The 18,682-nt window shown below is 38.1% G+C and overlaps 5 protein-coding genes across 10 annotated transcripts; 2 read left to right on the forward strand and 3 right to left on the reverse strand.

Moving 5' to 3' along the window:
* Positions 1 to 61: 61 nt before the first annotated feature.
* Positions 62 to 1,099, reverse strand: Mrps25 (mitochondrial ribosomal protein S25). The gene is made up of 3 exons (XM_076826378.1): positions 731 to 1,099; positions 522 to 628; positions 62 to 378 (listed from the first exon to the last, which is right to left on the reverse strand). Exons 1-3 carry the CDS (start codon positions 865 to 867, stop codon positions 119 to 121), a joined length of 504 nt encoding a protein of 167 aa, XP_076682493.1. The 5' UTR covers positions 868 to 1,099; the 3' UTR covers positions 62 to 118.
* An 807-nt stretch (positions 1,100 to 1,906) lies between these two features.
* On the forward strand, positions 1,907 to 8,154 carry Alars (alanine--tRNA ligase, cytoplasmic). The gene is made up of 15 exons (XM_076826990.1): positions 1,907 to 2,045; positions 2,252 to 2,436; positions 2,995 to 3,183; positions 3,264 to 3,409; positions 3,526 to 3,717; positions 3,788 to 4,078; positions 4,155 to 4,264; positions 4,334 to 4,608; positions 4,691 to 5,014; positions 5,084 to 5,342; positions 5,836 to 6,088; positions 6,162 to 6,426; positions 6,509 to 6,793; positions 6,881 to 7,058; positions 7,425 to 8,154. The coding sequence occupies exons 2-15, from the start codon at positions 2,293 to 2,295 to the stop codon at positions 8,078 to 8,080; spliced, it is 3,567 nt and encodes a 1,188-aa protein (XP_076683105.1). The 5' UTR covers positions 1,907 to 2,045; positions 2,252 to 2,292; the 3' UTR covers positions 8,081 to 8,154.
* On the reverse strand, positions 8,092 to 11,499 carry LOC143376520 (mitochondrial ribosome-associated GTPase 2). Of its 3 annotated transcripts, XM_076826984.1 has the most exons (8): positions 10,834 to 11,004; positions 9,881 to 10,748; positions 9,568 to 9,804; positions 9,377 to 9,496; positions 8,935 to 9,273; positions 8,702 to 8,840; positions 8,388 to 8,620; positions 8,092 to 8,309 (listed from the first exon to the last, which is right to left on the reverse strand). In XM_076826984.1, the coding sequence occupies exons 3-8, from the start codon at positions 9,802 to 9,804 to the stop codon at positions 8,145 to 8,147; spliced, it is 1,233 nt and encodes a 410-aa protein (XP_076683099.1). In that variant the 5' UTR covers positions 9,881 to 10,748; positions 10,834 to 11,004; the 3' UTR covers positions 8,092 to 8,144. The 3 variants fall into 3 exon arrangements, with proteins under 3 accessions (XP_076683099.1, XP_076683101.1, XP_076683100.1); XM_076826986.1 differs by lacking the exons at positions 9,881 to 10,748; positions 10,834 to 11,004 and adding an exon at positions 11,372 to 11,499; XM_076826985.1 differs by lacking the exons at positions 9,881 to 10,748; positions 10,834 to 11,004 and adding an exon at positions 11,123 to 11,258.
* On the forward strand, positions 11,395 to 13,716 carry LOC143376521 (cilia- and flagella-associated protein 300). 2 transcript variants are annotated; one of them, XM_076826988.1, is made up of 7 exons: positions 11,395 to 11,522; positions 12,323 to 12,456; positions 12,552 to 12,633; positions 12,713 to 12,782; positions 12,847 to 13,019; positions 13,085 to 13,257; positions 13,332 to 13,716. In XM_076826988.1, exons 2-7 carry the CDS (start codon positions 12,362 to 12,364, stop codon positions 13,528 to 13,530), a joined length of 792 nt encoding a protein of 263 aa, XP_076683103.1. In that variant the 5' UTR covers positions 11,395 to 11,522; positions 12,323 to 12,361; the 3' UTR covers positions 13,531 to 13,716. The 2 variants fall into 2 exon arrangements, with proteins under 2 accessions (XP_076683103.1, XP_076683102.1); XM_076826987.1 differs by lacking the exon at positions 11,395 to 11,522 and having other exon boundaries at positions 12,270 to 12,456.
* On the reverse strand, positions 13,608 to 18,595 carry LOC143376519 (uncharacterized). Of its 3 annotated transcripts, none has more exons than XM_076826982.1 (11): positions 18,480 to 18,595; positions 17,306 to 17,458; positions 17,193 to 17,240; positions 16,923 to 17,107; positions 16,732 to 16,852; positions 16,133 to 16,661; positions 15,853 to 16,058; positions 15,527 to 15,764; positions 14,580 to 14,796; positions 14,333 to 14,505; positions 13,608 to 14,245 (listed from the first exon to the last, which is right to left on the reverse strand). In XM_076826982.1, exons 2-11 carry the CDS (start codon positions 17,437 to 17,439, stop codon positions 14,147 to 14,149), a joined length of 1,950 nt encoding a protein of 649 aa, XP_076683097.1. In that variant the 5' UTR covers positions 17,440 to 17,458; positions 18,480 to 18,595; the 3' UTR covers positions 13,608 to 14,146. The 3 variants fall into 3 exon arrangements, with proteins under 3 accessions (XP_076683097.1, XP_076683098.1, XP_076683096.1); XM_076826983.1 differs by having other exon boundaries at positions 18,474 to 18,579; XM_076826981.1 differs by lacking the exon at positions 18,480 to 18,595 and having other exon boundaries at positions 17,306 to 18,426.
* Between the last annotated feature and the right edge of the window lie 87 nt (positions 18,596 to 18,682).

Genomic DNA, 18,682 nt, shown 5'->3' on the forward strand with positions numbered 1-18,682 from the left:
TATTCGAAAGTATCGGTACGCATCTGTATAAAGGGTATGTGATCGAATAAGACAAGTGCGATTACTATACAATTATTTTTATTATATACACAGTACGATATTAAAAATATACTTATATTTAATCATTAGCATTCTTCATTTTTCCACGCATATGGAACGGCAAAGGTACTACGCCAGGGCAAGGTATTTGACCAGGAATTACGCATATACAGCTCCTCGGGCAGCCGACGCCGAAATTTGCGGGGTTGTCTTTCTTTTCTAATCTGATACTTTCCTGCTTCAAAACTTCTTTAGGTTTACCGACTACTTTTACGAGGTGATCTACTATATCTTCGTTTTCTTGATTATCTATGTCGATTAACATAGATTTCCCATCATCTACGTAAAAGTGAAAGAGCAATTTTATGTGAAGAATTAAATGTTCCGTTATTTGCTTGATTATTATCTTTCTAACATTATACGACATATATAATAAAATTTCGTGCTGGACAAAGCAGTTAATATAAATCTTCTGTACGTACCATAATAACATTTAATGAAAGGCGTTGGTGTTAAATTTTTAAACGTAACGACTTGCACCTCTGGATTTTTATATTTCACTTGTGGTAGATTCCAGAATACGAAGTCCCTAAACATAAATCCTATTTATGTTGAATCTTGCATCGTACATTATATTAAGTTTACAGTTTAAGCGACTTAAGTACTTTTGTAAAGGTAACCTGAAACTTGCCTGGTTCCTTTATGGTTCCACCCATGCGTGTTATAATTCACAGAAAATATTTGTATGCCATCTTTTAAAATTAATTTGCCCGCTTCTAAATACTTTAATGACCTACGTATAGGCCCCGGACCGATCATAAACGGCATTTTAGCTGTTTCTTAATAAAACGCGTAACAAGGGACCAAATTATGTATTGCTATTTTCGAGTCAGACGTATCTATCGATCTAAAATACAAAATTTCTATCACAGATTTCTGAATAGAAAAGTTTGTCTTCAAAGATTCCCTTTATTTTTTAAATATCCTCTGTTCGTCATCGTACGCTTTTAATTTATAACATTCTTATATTGCTATTCAACAAACTATACATATAAGCAGGGTCGGGCGGAAACAGTGAGGAGCGGAAATTACAGGATGATCAAACTATTTCGCGGAGGGGGAATAACCAATCAACGCCAAGGTGGGAAACGCTTGGGCTGGCGTCGTTTCGTTTCCTATCGTTTCCCATCTTGGCGTTGATTGGTTCGACGTCGCGGCGCCCATCGCGCGCATGCGTGAGTTCCCCCACCGCTTTTAGAAGTACGTTATTTTTTCCTACTATTTTTAAGTCATTATGAAATTTCCTATAAAAATTTGACACATTTGGTACTTTCGCCCTAAAGCGCTCAACATGCTTCCCAGCGACGTTACTGTCTACTCGGAGAGAGGGTTGTAGGAGTCGTCCCACCTTAGCTGAAGGCGTACCGGTGGAGGGAGAACCGAAACATCTGTTTTAGGAGTGCATTTCCCCTATTTGGGAAGGCCTGCTCTATGTCAAACTCTCTCTCCAAACAAATCACACGTATTAAAGTACGCACATACCTTTCAGCATTTGAACACATTTCAGAGTAGTTGCTGAGTTGGACGCTGTCCATGAGCAGATGCCACTACATTCAGACCTCAAATTGCGGGTCGGTAATACAGTTTGGGTGGCGACATGAACATCTATAAGGTGATAGGTCTATTCTATACCTCGTCTGTGCTGGGACTATCGGCGAGGGGAACGTAAGCTTGGAAGGGAAAAGGCAGAGGTTCAGATACAGGCACGTCGGGTCAGCTTCGGATGCATTCGGCATGCCGAACCACTGAGTTACTCGATTTACCTGTATCGCTCCCCTTACCGCGAACCTTGCAACCCCCCTTAGCTTACGCTCCGTCTATATATGTCTATGGGATTTCCGCCGTTCACTGAGTTCAGGTCAGTTTAGGTCAGTTCAGGTGTTGTGCATGCACGTGCATGTCAGGCAGCTGTCCTGATATAAAGTGCTATATTTGAAAAGACCGACGTAAGTGTTAACACCTACAGTATTACGTGATTGTTTTGAGGAACCTTACAAGATTAAGATATTATCAACAATTATAAAAAAAATAAATACACAATCTCTCAGTTAACATTATTTATTCAGATGTGTTGCTTCCTCCACGATTTGATACCACTCATTCCATATGTTGTAATTGACTTTGAAATACTTCATTACATATTTCATTCTAGAAATAGTTTGGGGAAAAAGAGAAACTAGTAACCGCCTCGATATGGCTGCAATAATGAATGCCAAGGAAATTCGACAAGCATATATCGACTTTTTTAAAAGTAAAGGCCACGAATATGTCCACTCCAGTTCTACGATACCTCACGACGATCCAACGTTACTCTTTACAAATGCTGGAATGAACCAGGTATAATGAATCATTGAAAATATTATCCGTTATGTATGTATTAATTAGGGATGAGTTTCTTGAAACCCAAGAAAGTTTCCAGTTTCAAGAATTCAAAACTGCGCTTTTTTCGTGATTCAAAACTCTTGAGAGCCAGATAAGAAGTATAAAATTAATGAATAAAGAATCGTTCCCAACGTCCTTCGAGAATTTGTATATTTTATGCGTTTGTTTAAGATTTATGCAAAAATTTTGTTAACTTCAGTTCTTAAAACAAGACACTCCACTCACAAAACAAAATCAGCAATTCAAGTTTTGAGAGTTTCGAGGCCTTACAAAGTTTTGGCTTGGAATTTTGAGAATTTAAAAATTAGGTTCAAACCCAGCCCTAGTATTAATATATAGGATAAGGTACTTGAAATTACCATCTCTATTTACAACATTGTTTCTGGAGAAAGATGGCTTTAAGGAAGATATGAGTTGGAGCCATATCTCTTTAGTTAAATGAATCAAAGCGTCGATTTCAAGTATCTCATCTTTTATACCCTTTCACCCCTTATTCATTGCGGCCTGTTTCAGTTCAAGCCAATGTTTCTGGGGACAGTGGATCCTAACAGCGAAATGGCAAAGTGGGTGAGAGTTGTCAATAGCCAGAAATGTATCAGAGCTGGAGGAAAGCACAACGATTTGGACGACGTTGGAAAAGATGTCTACCATCACACATTTTTTGAGATGATGGGCAATTGGTCCTTTGGGGATTATTTTAAAGTAAGATCTTAAGCACATGACGAGTTCAAGATACTTAAAAGTCACTACTGTAATCCCTATATTTATGATTCATCTCTTAGAAAGAAATCTGTACTTGGGCCTGGGAATTTCTAACAGTCGCATTAAAACTATCACCTGCTCAATTATATGTGACTTACTTTGGAGGGGACGAGAAGAATAATTTAAGTCCCGACGAGCAGTGCAAAGAAATCTGGCTTTCTTTAGGGTAATCACATATCTATTCTCACCACACTTATCCCTTTAATAATTACTAATCTATACCGCATTCTAGGAACCACGCACGAATCCCGTAACTTATTAATATGTACGATTTCCTTTTAGCGTTCCTCCTAGTCACGTGTTACCGGGAAACATGAAAGATAATTTCTGGGAAATGGGAGAAACGGGTCCATGTGGGCCGTGCAGCGAGCTGCATTACGATCGCATTGGGAATAGAGAAGCAGCTCACTTAGTGAATCAGGATGACCCAGATGTTCTAGAAATCTGGAATCTCGTATTTATACAGTTTAATAGGCGAGTAGCTCGCAACGAGTGAAACAAATTTTACTTGCTTATTCTACTTCATCTTTTTGCATTATTTTAGAGAATCTGATGGAAGTTTGAAATCGTTGCCGAAGAAACACATCGACTGCGGCCTAGGCTTGGAAAGATTAGTGTCAGTCATTCAGAATAAACGTGCCAACTACGATACGGACTTATTTGTGCCACTATTCGATGCTATACAAAAAGGCACAGGAGCACCGCCTTATCAAGGACAGGTAGGCTCGGATGATAAAGATGGCATAGATATGGCGTACAGAGTTTTGGCAGACCATGCGAGAACTCTTACTATCGCACTTGCGGATGGCGGTATACCGGACAATACTGGAAGAGGGTAAACTAAATACATCGGTGCACATTCTTTTAATTCGTATCTCAGTGCATCGATCTGAACATTGATTGTAATTTAGGTACGTGCTGAGAAGAATTCTGAGGCGCGCTGTGCGTTACGCCACTGAGAAGTTGAACGCGAAGCCTGGATTCTTTGGAACACTGGTGAACGTAGTAGTTGAGCTACTCGGTAGGTTTTTATATAAAAAATTCTGGTATTACGTAGGATAAATTCATTTTATACTTTTTCATTCCACAGGCGATGTTTTCCCAGAAGTAACTAAAGATCCGCAGTATATAATTGACGTTATCAATGAAGAGGAGGTTCAATTTCTTAAAACCTTATCGCGCGGTCGGAATTTATTGAATCGTACTATAACAAAATTAGAGTCAGCGAGTACAGTGCCGGGTGATGTTGCATGGCGTTTGTACGATACGTACGGTTTCCCGGTCGATTTAACGCAGCTCATGACCGAAGAGATGGGATTGAAGGTGGATATGGTAGCCTACGAAGAAGCGAGGAAGCAAGCCCAGGTATTATATAAGATACTCTGGTAATAATAGTCTGAACATGTATCGTTTAATAAGGTAATTAGAATTGCTTTGTTTACGCCAGATTATGTCGCAAAGTAAAAGTGGCGGTGTAGACGATCAGATAAATCTCGACGTTCACGCAATTACCGAATTACAAAATAAAGGGATCAAGCCTACTAATGATTTACTAAAATACAATTATACAGTAACCAATAGTAAAATATACGAAGAGTATGAATTCTCTCCGTGCACTGGAACTGTGATCGCTCTTAGACGCTCTAAGACTTTCGTCGACGAGGTGTCGTCAGGAGAGGAAGTTGGAATTCTGTTAGATCAAACGAACTTCTATGCCGAGCAAGGTGGGCAAATATACGACGAAGGGTTCTTAGTGAAGGTTGACGATGAAGTAAGTAAATAATGTACTTACATCTGCATGTGTTAATATACATATGAGTAATAATCGTTGTCCTCGAAGGATACTGAAGTTCGAATAAAAAATGTTCAAGTCAGAGGCGGCTATGTGTTACACATTGGTACCGTAGGCCAAGGATCGTTGAAAAAGGGTGACAAAGTGCACTTAAACGTAGATACTACACGCAGGAGGCTTGTAATGAGCAATCATACTGCGACTCATGCTCTCAATTATGCTCTCCGAAAAGTGTTGGGCACGGAAGTTGATCAGAAAGGTTCTTTAGTTGCGCCGGATCGACTTCGTTTCGATTTTACAAATAAAGGTTTGTGAATAAATCTACTTAGAGTAGAACTTTATTATTTTCGGCCTCACAGCCATGAAAAAAGATTTGATTTATGTAAACTCTTATCATATTCTCATCCTCGCATACTCTCGCATTTCCCCTTATCCGCCTTTCATCTTTTTCTGCTTTTTCTCTACTTCCTTACTTTTTCTGCCGCTGACTATGTCCTCGACCCTTACTTTCCCTCTCTTCAACTCCTCGCAATCTCGTACTATATGGTCTAACGTTCCCCTCTTTCACATAAATCGCATCTCCTTGCCTCCTCCGCTTCCCAATCTATTTTTCCACGATCCTGCATCTTACCCTCGCTATCAAACTCTGGCTATTTTCCTTCCCTTTTTTACTCGAGTACTCTTGTCTCTTGTCCCTCCTTTAACTGCTCAATCCCCAACTGAATCCCTCTCTTTACTCGTTGCCTGCACTCGTCCTTCCGGATACGGCACCAAATACAACTTCACACCTTCTTTCGCAGGAGCTATGACTGCCGAACAGGTGAAGAAGGTAGAAGAAATTACGAACAACATGATAAAAGAGAATAGAAAGGTGTACGCTAAGGAAAGTAATCTAGCACTGGCTAAAACTATTCAAGGCTTACGTGCTATGTTCGAGGAGACATACCCTGACCCTGTGAGAGTAGTTAGCATCGGCATACCAGTTGAAGATTTAGAGAAGGACCCTTTGAGTTCTAGTGCAACACAGACCAGTGTAGAATTTTGTGGGGGAACGTAAGTAGCATCGGATTACACAATAGAAATTAGTTCAACTAATGTATACTTATTAATTTGTTTTTTTTTTTAGACATTTACATTATACAGAACATATTGGAGATTTTGTCATAGCCAGCGAAGAGGCCATTGCTAAAGGTATCAGGCGAATAGTAGCTCTCAGTGGCCCGGAAGCAACGAAAGCTCAGAAAAAGGCAGCTGTGCTGCAGACTCACTTGGAACAACTTCAAGCGACCATAACTACTGATAAAAGTGGTGTCAATGCGAAAGATCACGTGAAAAAAATAGTCGAATTAACAGACGACGTATCGCATGCTACGATTCCAAGCTGGAGAAAGGTACGTGTGTTTTAGAAAATAATTGTTTATCATTTTTATGATACGTGTAGATACACAGTATACATACATTATTCGTACGCAGGACAAAATGCGCAAGATGTTGAAAGATATGAAAAAGACGCTCGATGATAAGGAACGCGCAGCGAAAGTGGCGATCGCTAATACAGTCGTGGAGACTGTTCAACAAATAATTCAACAGAACGTTGGATGCCCGATATTGGTCGAGCTTCTGCAGGCGTACAGTAATACGAAAGCTTTGGATGCTGCTCTGAAAAAAATAAAGACTGTGTCTCCAGAAACGAGTGCGTTACTTGTAAGCATAGATCCCGATGCTAAGAAGATCTTTGCGCTTAGTGCAGTATCCAAGGTAAGGTTGAACACGTACATACGAGAATGAAGTTGCTCGAAAGAAGGAAGACTATAACGATTATTATTGTGTTGCAAAACATAAAAGTCTGCTGTAAGTAAAGGGTTAAAAGCAAATGAGTGGATTGGTGAAATTGCTCCGCTTATGGAAGGCAAGGGAGGTGGGAAAGCTGAGTCCGCCCAGGCCTCGGGTACCAATATATCGTGCTTGAACAAATTGATGACCACCGCCAAGAACTTCGCTAATTTGAAACTTGGAATAACAGGTAAAGAGAAATACTCAGGGGCCGATTTGGGTATAAGCTATTTCTAGGGGGTATAGGCAAATTTTAGAGAGCGATCAATTTTGGGAAGCGGTAATTTTCGGAAGCGAAAAATTTGGGGGAGGGACAAATTTTGGAAAGCGGTAATTTTTGAGAAGTGACAAATTTAGGGGAGCGACAAATTTTGAATGAAAGAAATTGGAAAATGTTTAAATACAGTGGTAGCCAAAAGTCTTTGGACTTTAACTTTGTTATATCGATTGAGTTGTATTTTTCCCATCATTTGTAGTAATCTGTCTTTTGACTACCAGTGTATATTACCAAGGAATATTCTTCCTAAATTCTTAAAAATTCATTGTATCTTTCCAGAGAGCGATAAAGTATGTGAGAAGTCTGTATGTTCCAAGTCTTCGGAAAAGAAGTTAATGCTTTTTGGTAACGCTGGAAGTACAAAGTGTTACCGTGCTCAAATAGTAGCTAAGTATAGTGGCAGGGAATTGATTATTTCGCCATATAAAAAAGATAATATAATCTCCAGAGACATAAGACTAGAAGGAAATGATTTCGAATTGTCCGACAGCAATGCAATTGCTTTTTACTTAGCGAATGACCAGCTACGATGTTTAAAAGATACTTTCACATTCAGTCAAGTTCTACAATGGCTAAGTTATGCTGATAATCATATTTTACCGGCAGTGTCTGGATGGGTCGTCCCCAGTCTCGCGGGGAATACACCAAATAGCACGAAAGCGAATATTAAAACGTCCAAAGAAGATCTTTTCTCTTCTTTGAAGAAGCTAAACAGCACATTGCTCGCAAAAACTTATTTAGTCGGGGAAAGGATCAGCCTTGCGGATATCGCTGTTTTCACTGCCTTGATACCTTTATACGAACACGTTTTCGATCCAGCGTGTAGGAAAGACTACACGAATTTAAATAGATGGTTCCTTACTATCCTAAACCAACCGCAAGTAACGGCTGTAATAAAAGACTTCAAGCTGTGCGAAAAAGCCATAAAACACTAAAACAAACGGGATATCATTTTTATAAATGTTTTTTTTAACAAACTATTATAAATACATAGGAAAATTAAGTAGAATCTATCTGCTCCGCTGCCTTTCTTTCTTCGCTCTCCATTTCTTTGTCGTACAAGATTCTTACTTCCCTCAACAAAGTAGATACATTTGTACCCATTTTAGCGGAGATCGGAATAATTGGTGAATTAACTTTCTGTTTAAGTAGTTCGAGGTTTTTCTGCAATTATACAACGGACCACGTTACTATTACTTTTATACCTTTACAGTTGCATCAGAAAATGTTATTATATCTCACCACTGCTTCTGGTACATCCATCTTATTCGCGGCAATAAGAAGCGACCTATCGTGTAGCTTCTCGTTAAATTGCGTAATTTCATGTCTCAGGGTTTCAAAATCCACCCACGGCTTCTCGGAGCTTGCATCCAGAATGAATAATAAAATTTTACAACGTTCAACGTGTTTAAGGAATTGTATGCCAAGGCCTTTATTCTTATGAGAGTCAGCTATAAGTCCTGGTAAATCGGCCACTAGAAAAATAAACCGAAAATATGTTTCTCGTTGGACATATGATCACGATAACAAACTAATTTGTTACTTGCATCACCGACCTGCGATCTGCTCGTAATCATCGTACAATATCATTCCTATGTAAGGCCTCAGTGTCGTAAATGGATACGGTGCTACTTTGGGCCTGGCTCTAGATATGGCCCTTAATAAAGTACTCTTACCTGCATTCGGAAGGCCAATCTGAAATAGATTTTTCTAAAGTAGTTAATTCATCTCTCGCCTGCTATCAAATATGGTTCGAAGAAATGTATCGGCAAGAGCGTCAAGTACTTGCCAGTCCAATATGCGCCATGCTTCTAATTTCTAATACATATTGTAAATCTTCTCCGTGTGCACCGTATTCACTCACGACTGGCGATTGCTGAACATCAGACTTGAAAAATGCATTTCCATGTCCTCCAGCACCGCCCCGTGCAGCAACGAACATGAATCCTTCTTCGTTTAAATCGGCTACTATTTTACCTTCTGGGTTACGTATTATGGTACCTACGGGAACGTCTACTATGGTATGCTTAGCATTCTTCCCAAAGCAATCTTTATTATGTCCCCTCTCTCCATCTTCAGCTTTAAGAACGCTACTTATATGCGAAAGATCTTTGATATTCGTCGTTACCTGTAACATTTTGCATATAAATCTTGAATTAAATTCAACGCTAAGAAATATTTTTAACGATGTTAAATTTAAATGGGATATACAAATCTTTTAACATCCCCACCTTAAAAATTACATGACCACCGTGTCCACCATCTCCACCGTCGGGCCCAGCACAGTCGTTGGACCACAATTGGAGGAATGATATCTCTCCATCTCCACCCTTTCCTCCGATAGTTTTTACCTAAATAGTTATACAACTTAATATTCGTAAACACTGTACGGAAATGAAAGAAACCCCATTTAAATTCATACTTGCTTCATGTCAAGGATATTCCGACTTGTATCTCTCTGTGACTTTGGCTTCGTATTTCGCAACGCTCTGGGGACATGTTCTTGTCCACGAAGCCACTTAAAAGTACAGAACGAGTTGAATATAGTTTTGCTCGTCTTCCTACATCTTTGCAGATTTATAGTAACGGTGCTCGCAATATCTTGCCTCCAAGTAATATTCAGTAAAACTATACTTCTTGCTTGACGAAAACAGTGCATCTGAAAATAATTGAATTACTGAGAAATAAATCGAATATTTAAGTGTAAATGACTGAGTTTATTAAATTGTAATTACATCGAGTTATAGTTTAAATGTGTACATATAAAACCAGGCTATCTTGAAACTAGAACATTTAAATTTTCTTCCAAAATAGATGCTATTAGATTCTGGTGTATGTCAATAACTCTTTTTCTATGCAAAGGAAAATAATAAGATTTATAACTTATTCTGTAAGTTCTCTTCTCTACTTTTTGTAAAGGACATTTGTAGGAACGTACAAAAGCAACGTCACTTATAACGCGACCTGCATAATTACACAAAAGTATATAAAATTTAGCTGAATTAAATTTCTCATCGACGCTAAAAGTTATATCAAATGCGTACTTATGAGCGTACACATCTGCAGCATTTATGCACGATGTCTCTGTTATCTGACTAATACTTTTCCACGAGATATTATCAGTATTACATTGAGAAATATTAATTTCATTTTGAAGAGCAATATTCTGTGGATTTGGTGGTTCAGCTCGAACAAATATGTGAGTCAAAGCTCCAGTGGAATGGAACGATTTATCTAAACTACGATATCCAGTCACTATGTAATTTCGGAAAGATAACCATGCAAATGGTTCAACGGTGTTTAATAAAAAATCTCCATGTGCTGCCATTTCCGTGACTTTCCACGAATCATCCCAACGTCTCGGTGGACTATCAAAGGACGTGCCACCTTGACCATTGCAGAGGGTAACTAATACTCGACCATTATTTCTCAATGATTTCCCTGCGCTTACGAAGAAGCTTTTCAATAATTCTCTATTTTTTTCTATTCGCATTTTACCACCGACATGAGGGAAGTTAAAAATAATTTTGTCAAACAGCTCTGAGTTTAGTATCGGGTGTTGCTTTAAATTAGTTGCATCGATGCCGAATAATACACGAACTCCTGAAAAGAGATACATAGAATACTTGGTACAGTAATTGTATTAAAATATAAATACCGAATCTTACTTCTTTCTAAAGATACTGACCGTTACTTATTAAGTATTCTATGTTTTTCTTTCCGATATCTTGGCTGACGTTACATTCGTAACATGTGGCAGTGATGTTAATTTTTAAATTTAACTGAGACAATGCAACGGAGAAGGAGAAATTGCCTTCTCCTACTAGAAGTACGGAGTCATTTTCATTGAAGATGGTAAGCCTCATAATTCTAACACCTCAAACTACTGCTGTTAAAATGAAGAAGACGACACTGGATTATGTTATGTACTACAATTTATTTCACTTCTTTACCATCGCTGTAAAACAGTAACTAACCTTACAAAGAGTGTTGTGATTTAGTATGTATGCTCTTAACTCATGTTACAGATTATCAGGAAACTTAGTAACAATCCATTAATAACATTGTAATGGAGTAACGAGAAAATAAGGAATTCTTCGATCAGAATGCACATAAGTACACTAAATAATTAAATAGTAATATTTGAATAAATTTGTGTGGATTTAACTTTCGCTGATACCACAGTTAAGGTGCAAGTATTTTTATAGTAGGATCTTTAAACTAACCCTTATAGTCTTATCTTACTCTGACGGCTATGATGCAATATACGCAATGCGCTCTCGTTATTTTTCTCTCAATCAAACATAATCGTGTATAATTACAGAATAAACTTTTCTGTCAGCATTTATACGATTCGGAGAAATGACTTAAAACTTGGTAAAATAATATTATGGATAAGGTGTCAGTGACACAGTAGGGTACGTGTCCCGATTAAGATGCTTTGACGCCGACTTAGTCACGAAGGAATTAATTACTGACTTCTCTTACTTTAATTTTGCTTGGTGAAAATTTATATTGTTTTTTTTAAACCTTTCTCTTTATTAAGGCAATTTTTCGGGTTAAAAATGTTAGTTTTTCATATTTTTTTAATCTTCTAGGCAGTAATCGGAACAACGTGTATCGTCGCTGATTGGTTGCCGCGATTTGGAGCAAAAGCGGAAGTAGACAGAGAAAGAAACTGTAAAAAAGAAAGAGACAGAAATACTGATAAAAAGAGAGAGAAATACTGACAAAAAGAAATAGATTAACGTTTAGGTTATTTTTATTTCCGGTTTTGCCGCAAAATGGCTGCAGTTATGGCGATCACTCCCCAGAGGATCACTACCGAGAGGGCACAGTAATAGGGACAAACGCTAAATTCCTGTCCCTATTACTGGCTTCACTTTAAAAAATATGGAAACGTTTTAAAAGTCCTCATTTTTTAACCTATTTCGACCTTTTCCTACTTTTCCCTTTTGTTATCGCTTCTCTCCCCCTCCCCCCCAATTTTCCTTCGCCCCTTTCTCTCCGCTGTCCGTTTCCCTTAATTTCTCTGTTTAAACCACTTTAAAACCTATTTTAAACTCTATTTCCTCAACAACACGTCCTACGTCAGCCATCTTCTTTGATTCTTTTTCAACAGCACGATCCTTTTCCACCCTTCTGCACTTATATCACATTCATGCCATGTTTCGAAGCTCCATGGAAATAATACATGATAATACAACTGTTTAAAAATGGAAGTCGAAACCAAGTACACTTTCGTGCCTATTGCACAAAAAAATTACGTCGGAATTAATGACAAACTGTCCCAGCAACTCCTTTCTAAATGGTAACAATATCGTAACATCCTTTCTTTTTTTCTATCGTGCTTTTGCACTTTTCCTATTTATACACACGATGATTAGTCATTTTCTGATTTCGCAGGGGAATATGGGGAAATTTTGTGATCCAAAAATTTTCATTCAATGAACATTTTCAACCGTACAACAAGAATCATATAGCAGAAGTCAGTTAATTATTGCATATTATATTAATAGTTTTTTTGCAAAATAATTTGTGTATATGATTGTCTCAATTATTCCCAGGCTTTCTTTAAAGATAGCAATGTTGCGAAAGAACTACTGACAAAGCAAGGAAAGTGCTGGGCGAAGCAAGGTAGCGAAAGTATTTCCTTTGTAACTTATAGTAATGGGTCACTACTTTTCCTTCTAATTAATAGGTATAGTAGCGTCGACTATAGAAATAAAGCCTGTGCCTTGTTCCGTTTTGAACATGTCCTTTTTCGATAAGTTAAAGGATCACGAGAATGGAATTATACACAGGTCTGGTACTATTTGTAAAAGATACGACGCGGAGGTTGAAAGTTTGCTAGTCTCCGATAATCTTAGAGGAGTATGGATCTTTCTATCGTATAGTTAATCGTTAATATAAATTCGCTAAGGCTTAAATCCTTGTAGATGCTGCTGGACGACGAGTGTCCAGAATATAATTTATATGCAAACGACGAGCGGGAGGAATTCATATTTCGTATTTTTCAAATGCTCGTTCTTGGAGGGATATTATGTCAATATGAGGATATCTTAGATCCGTATTTGGATGTTACCAAAGTTATTTATAAAGATTTAATAAGGTCTCGCAATGCTTGTATAAATATTTCTTTTGCATTCGGCACGAACACTTGCGCTTAATGTTTGATTATTTCAGGGTGCAAAAGAATAAAGATTCAGATTTATCGATAAGCACAATAGTTTTGCAAGTAGTAGCTAAAAATAGTAGGGGCGAAGCATATTTTCCATGCGAACCGTCTCACGTACAGAATGTTGGGTTCCTGTTAGTGGACGGCACTACTCGTGAGATTACAACATTCCTACATCAATTTGGAGAGTACTGCCTTTCGGAGTAATTACGGGAGAACGTAATAAAATGAACTAATATGAGGGGATGAAGTGGATTTATTATATAGACATTGAAATACCCCAATTATGAATTGATTACATTATATTGTGCATTATTTACATTATACAGTTGGTAGTTCATCAAAGATATTACACTAACATTTGGCTTAATTAAATATATCAAATATGTTATTAAGACTTCTTTTCAATTTAGATTTGCAGTTCATGTATACAAAAGTCTCAACATAAATTGTCTCTTTTATGATAAATTATTATACTTCGTTAAGTAAGTTCTATTATTACATTACGCTTCTGACTAGAGTCGATTATAATTACCATCACATATAAAATAAGATTTTAGTAAGTTGTATGGTCACCTTCGTTATTAACTAGATAGATTACAATGCAGTGATGTAACAATTATATTTACTGTAGTTAGAACTGTGTGTATATTCTTTCTTTCTGATATTTAAATAGACTGGCAAGAAATGGAACTAATATTTTTTATAAATGGAGAATTAAGCATTCACTTTCTGCTAAAATTTCCAGTAGTTAACTTAGTGTTTCTCAGTTTGTGTATTGTCTTAGGTATATATACTTTGGAACTTATTAAGTGTTACTCTTTCAATCCTTACAGTAACAATACTTTCGTAAATGGAATAAAGAGTTCTCGACGCATCTTGCTTGAGATCCGTACATGTTAATTCTACTGACATCTGAAATCTGAAACAGCAGTTTGTTACCCCTTCCGATTGCTTCGTAAAGATTTAACAGAGGAATGGTATAAAATCAATATACGGAGATACTTACTTTGGTTGAAAAAGTATTCTTCTTTATATCATAGATAATGCTTACTTCGAATAATCCGTCTCCTGGCACTGTTTTTACTTTCAATTGATAAGTTTCACTGGTCAATTTGGTCTGTGCACTAAAGTCTCCTATGAAACCATCCTGATCTCCAGATTTTTGGAATTTCAATAAACCTACGATTTAATATCTTATTAGTCTCAGGGAGTTCGTGTTAGTACAAACTGCTGAAGAGAGTTCTGCACGATACCTTTATTAGGCACAAGTTTAGCAGCCCATAATATCTCTTTTAATTCCAATTCTTTGCATATGTCACGATGATCTTCTGTATAGGCATTAAGAAACTGCATAAAATACTTGGCTGCGGCGATAACATAATCATCGTCAATTGGAATCTCTTGCCAACTAAGGCAAGCACACCAATGTGGTTCTATAAATGCATCCGCACATGTTCTACCTAATGGTATCTGTATTAATTATGCGATGTGATTATTTATGAACCATATTTTATTCATTTGAATAAAACAAAAATAGAATTTCAGTATAATTATAAAATTTTCAAATCTCATTTACATTCTATATGCTGTACAAGTTAAGTTAAATCCACAGCATGTAGTTTTTAATTAATCACTATGTAACATCAGTTTAAATGTTTCGAAAATTCGAAATAATTTCAAAAATTCGCGCCATTATCGATCACCGCCGAAGATCTTTTAAAGTCGCATTTATCGCCATCTATCTAGAACATTCAATTGCGTTATTTTTTCACGATGTGCGTCGAATAATTACAATTAAAAAATAAAAACGCTTCTGTTTTAATTACTATTGTATTTCATCGAAAGGAAATGACAAATACGAACCGCGTATTGCCTTTTTAGACAGTGTTTTCAAAATTCTACGTTCGATCTATAGTTGAAAGATCAATGGTCGCTCAATAAACGGCGGTGAATGACCTTAAGAGTTATGCGCGCGGTTTTTCCGCAAGAGTTGTATTTTCGTCATCATATGCAGAAAGATAAGACTTTCGAAGTTTCATTTCGAATCATTTCGTGGTGAGTGTGTCACAGAATGTTCGAAAAAATCTATACCTTTCCCAAGCAGGTAGAACAATAACCTTCAAGTATTTTTTATTGCAAACGCCCTATTAAGTTTAACAAATCCGAGGGTCCATACATTAAGCTCTGCCAATAGACTTACCTTATCAAATAAACTAATAGCTCTTTGGTGACGATCCCCCTCCTTCGGTGTCCCGAAGTCCAATATATTTTCCAATGTTTTATGTACGTCAAACGGCGTAGTTAAGAACTGCGTATTGTGCAGGAAATTTGCGTACGCTGCAGGGTAAACTTCTTTAAACCAAGGGGGAAAGGTAAAGGAAAAGAATGGCAACCTTTCTTCTTGTTTACCCTGCAGGGTGTTGCGAATTTCGGCGAATCTTCGGAAGTAAAATTTCTTTCGTCAGTTCGCGACTCGCGTTTATTACAGTTCGAAAATTTAATCTCGCGTAATGCCTATATACAAACCTATGTCCATGATCGCTCATCAATATTAGAACCGTGTTGTTTAAGTGGCCGAATTCGTGTAAGTCTCTTAGCCAATTACGTAAGTCTTCGTCCACCACTCCTATATCATTATAGGAGTCGTGGGAGAGTTCTCCATGAAATCCGAACAGGAATTTCGGTTGTTGTTTATAAACATTAAAAACTTCCTTCATGTAATTCAGCATCACCTATAACGATGGTAGGTAAATAACGATGCCTGACTTTACGTGTATAATAAGCGCGAATAGTAGTTGAAAGAAACCATATGCCGTGGAATGCTCCCAACACAGAATTTCTTGTAGGATCTGAAGTACGGAGCAGCAGCTAAATAGAATGTTCTCATATAATGGTCAGTAGGTTGCTCCTTAAAACCCTTTAGACGATACGTGAAGGTTCCAATATGATGAACATCTTCCATGAATCCTGTTATGTATCCATTCTTTTTGTACTGGTTCCATATCAGTGGATATACGTTAACGTAATTCGCTTTCATTCCCATGCGTTTCCTGGTATCCGGTAGTTCCAGCTCTATCTTTCCAGTAAGAATGGGAATTAGCGCTTGCGGCGTCCCATCGCCTACTATATTATACCCCTCTAGAACTAAAGTGCCTAGATATTCCTTTAAGTACTGATATGTCTTTGGCAACTTGCGAATAAATGTATTTCGGGATAGAGAATCGAACCCGAACATTAGTACGTTTAATTTAAGCGCATTGTTCGCGACGTCTTCCCATTTATTTTTCTCTTTCACTTCAGGATCGTCCTTTACCCCAGCCATGATACTGTGCCACCTAAGAAAGGTTTAACTCATAAAATTTATCAAAGTCATCCGCTGAATGCTTCATTAAATTTTCCACTTACTCTTTGCCATTTTTCGATTCACATTTAACATCGACAAAGTCACTATGTTTGAGAATGTAAGAGTCAGTGGATTTAACTGCCGTAGTATATGATACGCTGTAGTCATTGTCCCTGAGGATTTCTATGTGATGGAAATGGGTGAATAGATGCGAAACGCAATAATGTATTACCATAAGTTTTACGGAGCTCACCGCTAAATAAGCAGGATATCGAGCCGTGCTTTTTCTTTGCTTTATTGCTAATAACAAGCTGCGACCCATAGAGCACCACCCAATCTTGGGGTGCGCACGATAGGGGAGGTACATCGTGGATGAACGTTGTAATTTCTGGGTCGGAAACGTTTAACCGAGGTAGCTTGCAGGCCACAACTCCATCCCTAGAATACGCAAGCCTTCTCAATCTTCTGCATTTGGAGTATCAGATATTTCATCGTTCTTGTATCAGCGAAGGAAGGTACTTACTTAACATAAGACTGCTCGGATTGTTTAATCAACCGAGATATGTGTATTCTGAAGCAACGTAAAGTAGTTAAAGGCGACACCATGTACTACGAGGGGATGAAACCGATACTTACAGTTTATCCAAATTAGACAGATCATTGTCGCCGAAGCCCAGCTCTAATCGAAACACTTGCACGATGCAAAGCAGCAGCGTGACAAGCAGTGCTATTATTATAAATCTCCGGAAATAATAGGACGTAAACCTCATGATTAGCTAGTTTCCCATGCGTGTAAAACAATATGCGCACATCTTTATTTCCCACCCCCGTAGCTTGAAAAACGTCTCGACAGCTGTCCATTCACTGTACAAACATATGCTTCAACATTTGACATTGGATTCGCTTTTTTTCAGGGTGCCTCTGTCTCGGCTTTGTAACACGACGTTCAGTGCTCGCCGCTAAAGCGACGGAGAGCGGCACGGATTTCGGAAACATTTAATGACCACTACGATTATTCTTTTCAAGATGTTACACCGATCTGCACTCAAATGATAGGTGCTCACTGTCGTGTGCATCAGCCAGCGCATCGCACGCGTATTAGTTGCAGCCCGCAGTTACTCAACTGCGTGTGCGCTCGCTCACGGCAGCTTACGGCAACCCCCGTCTCTCCGTTTTCTTAGAGATCAGCATTTACTATTCATCGTACAGAATTAGACATCGTAGCTCCACATTTAAACAGAGGTACAGCCGCACCGAGGCGCGATATTTGAGGAAAAACACTTGACAGCCGTTTCACGCGTACCTCGATTTTATTATGCGGTATGCAAAGTATCTTTTTACACAGCGCCGCGAAGGGGCAGTCACATCCGCCGATGTTTCATAACGGGCGTATATGTTATTATCTCGTCCCAGTAACCCGACGAGCGATTTTGTTATGCGAAAAGTCTGGTTGAGAAAGGACCACGTACGTTACGTTCGTTGAGGCTTTTATTACAAAATTCGATCACTTGAAAAGTACAAAATGTGTGTAGCGCATGAAGAACGAGGATACGCGAGTACTCTCACGTTGCGTGAGAAACTTTTGTCACCGTTCTTAATTAACAGTGCCGGCGAAAATAGTTTGTAATGATTAGTTGTAGACGGGACAATTTCTGATTTACGTGTAATTCTACCATCCGAATGACACGAACACGAAATTGTCTCTGATACGCCCCTCCTCGAAAGCAGGGACTCTGTTTCAACGCGACAGACACCTACCCTCTCGCAATAAATACACTGCTAAAAAAAATCAATAAATTACGCACACTTACGAAACTATGAAGTCGGTAGGCTCGGTTCAGTCGCTTGCACTCTCAGCGTGACATTACGTGTACTATGTGATAGGCCGATTTACTAGCAAATGGTCAATTAAAAGTCGTGCTATTCTAGTACTAAAGAATACGGTATATCTCTATACGCCTGATAACATCGTTATCGAATATGACATATAGTTGTAGGCGTACAGAGGCGTAC

This window comes from Andrena cerasifolii, chromosome 14 (assembly GCF_050908995.1).
Source record: "Andrena cerasifolii isolate SP2316 chromosome 14, iyAndCera1_principal, whole genome shotgun sequence".
Classification (NCBI taxonomy): Eukaryota; Metazoa; Arthropoda; class Insecta; order Hymenoptera; family Andrenidae; genus Andrena; species Andrena cerasifolii.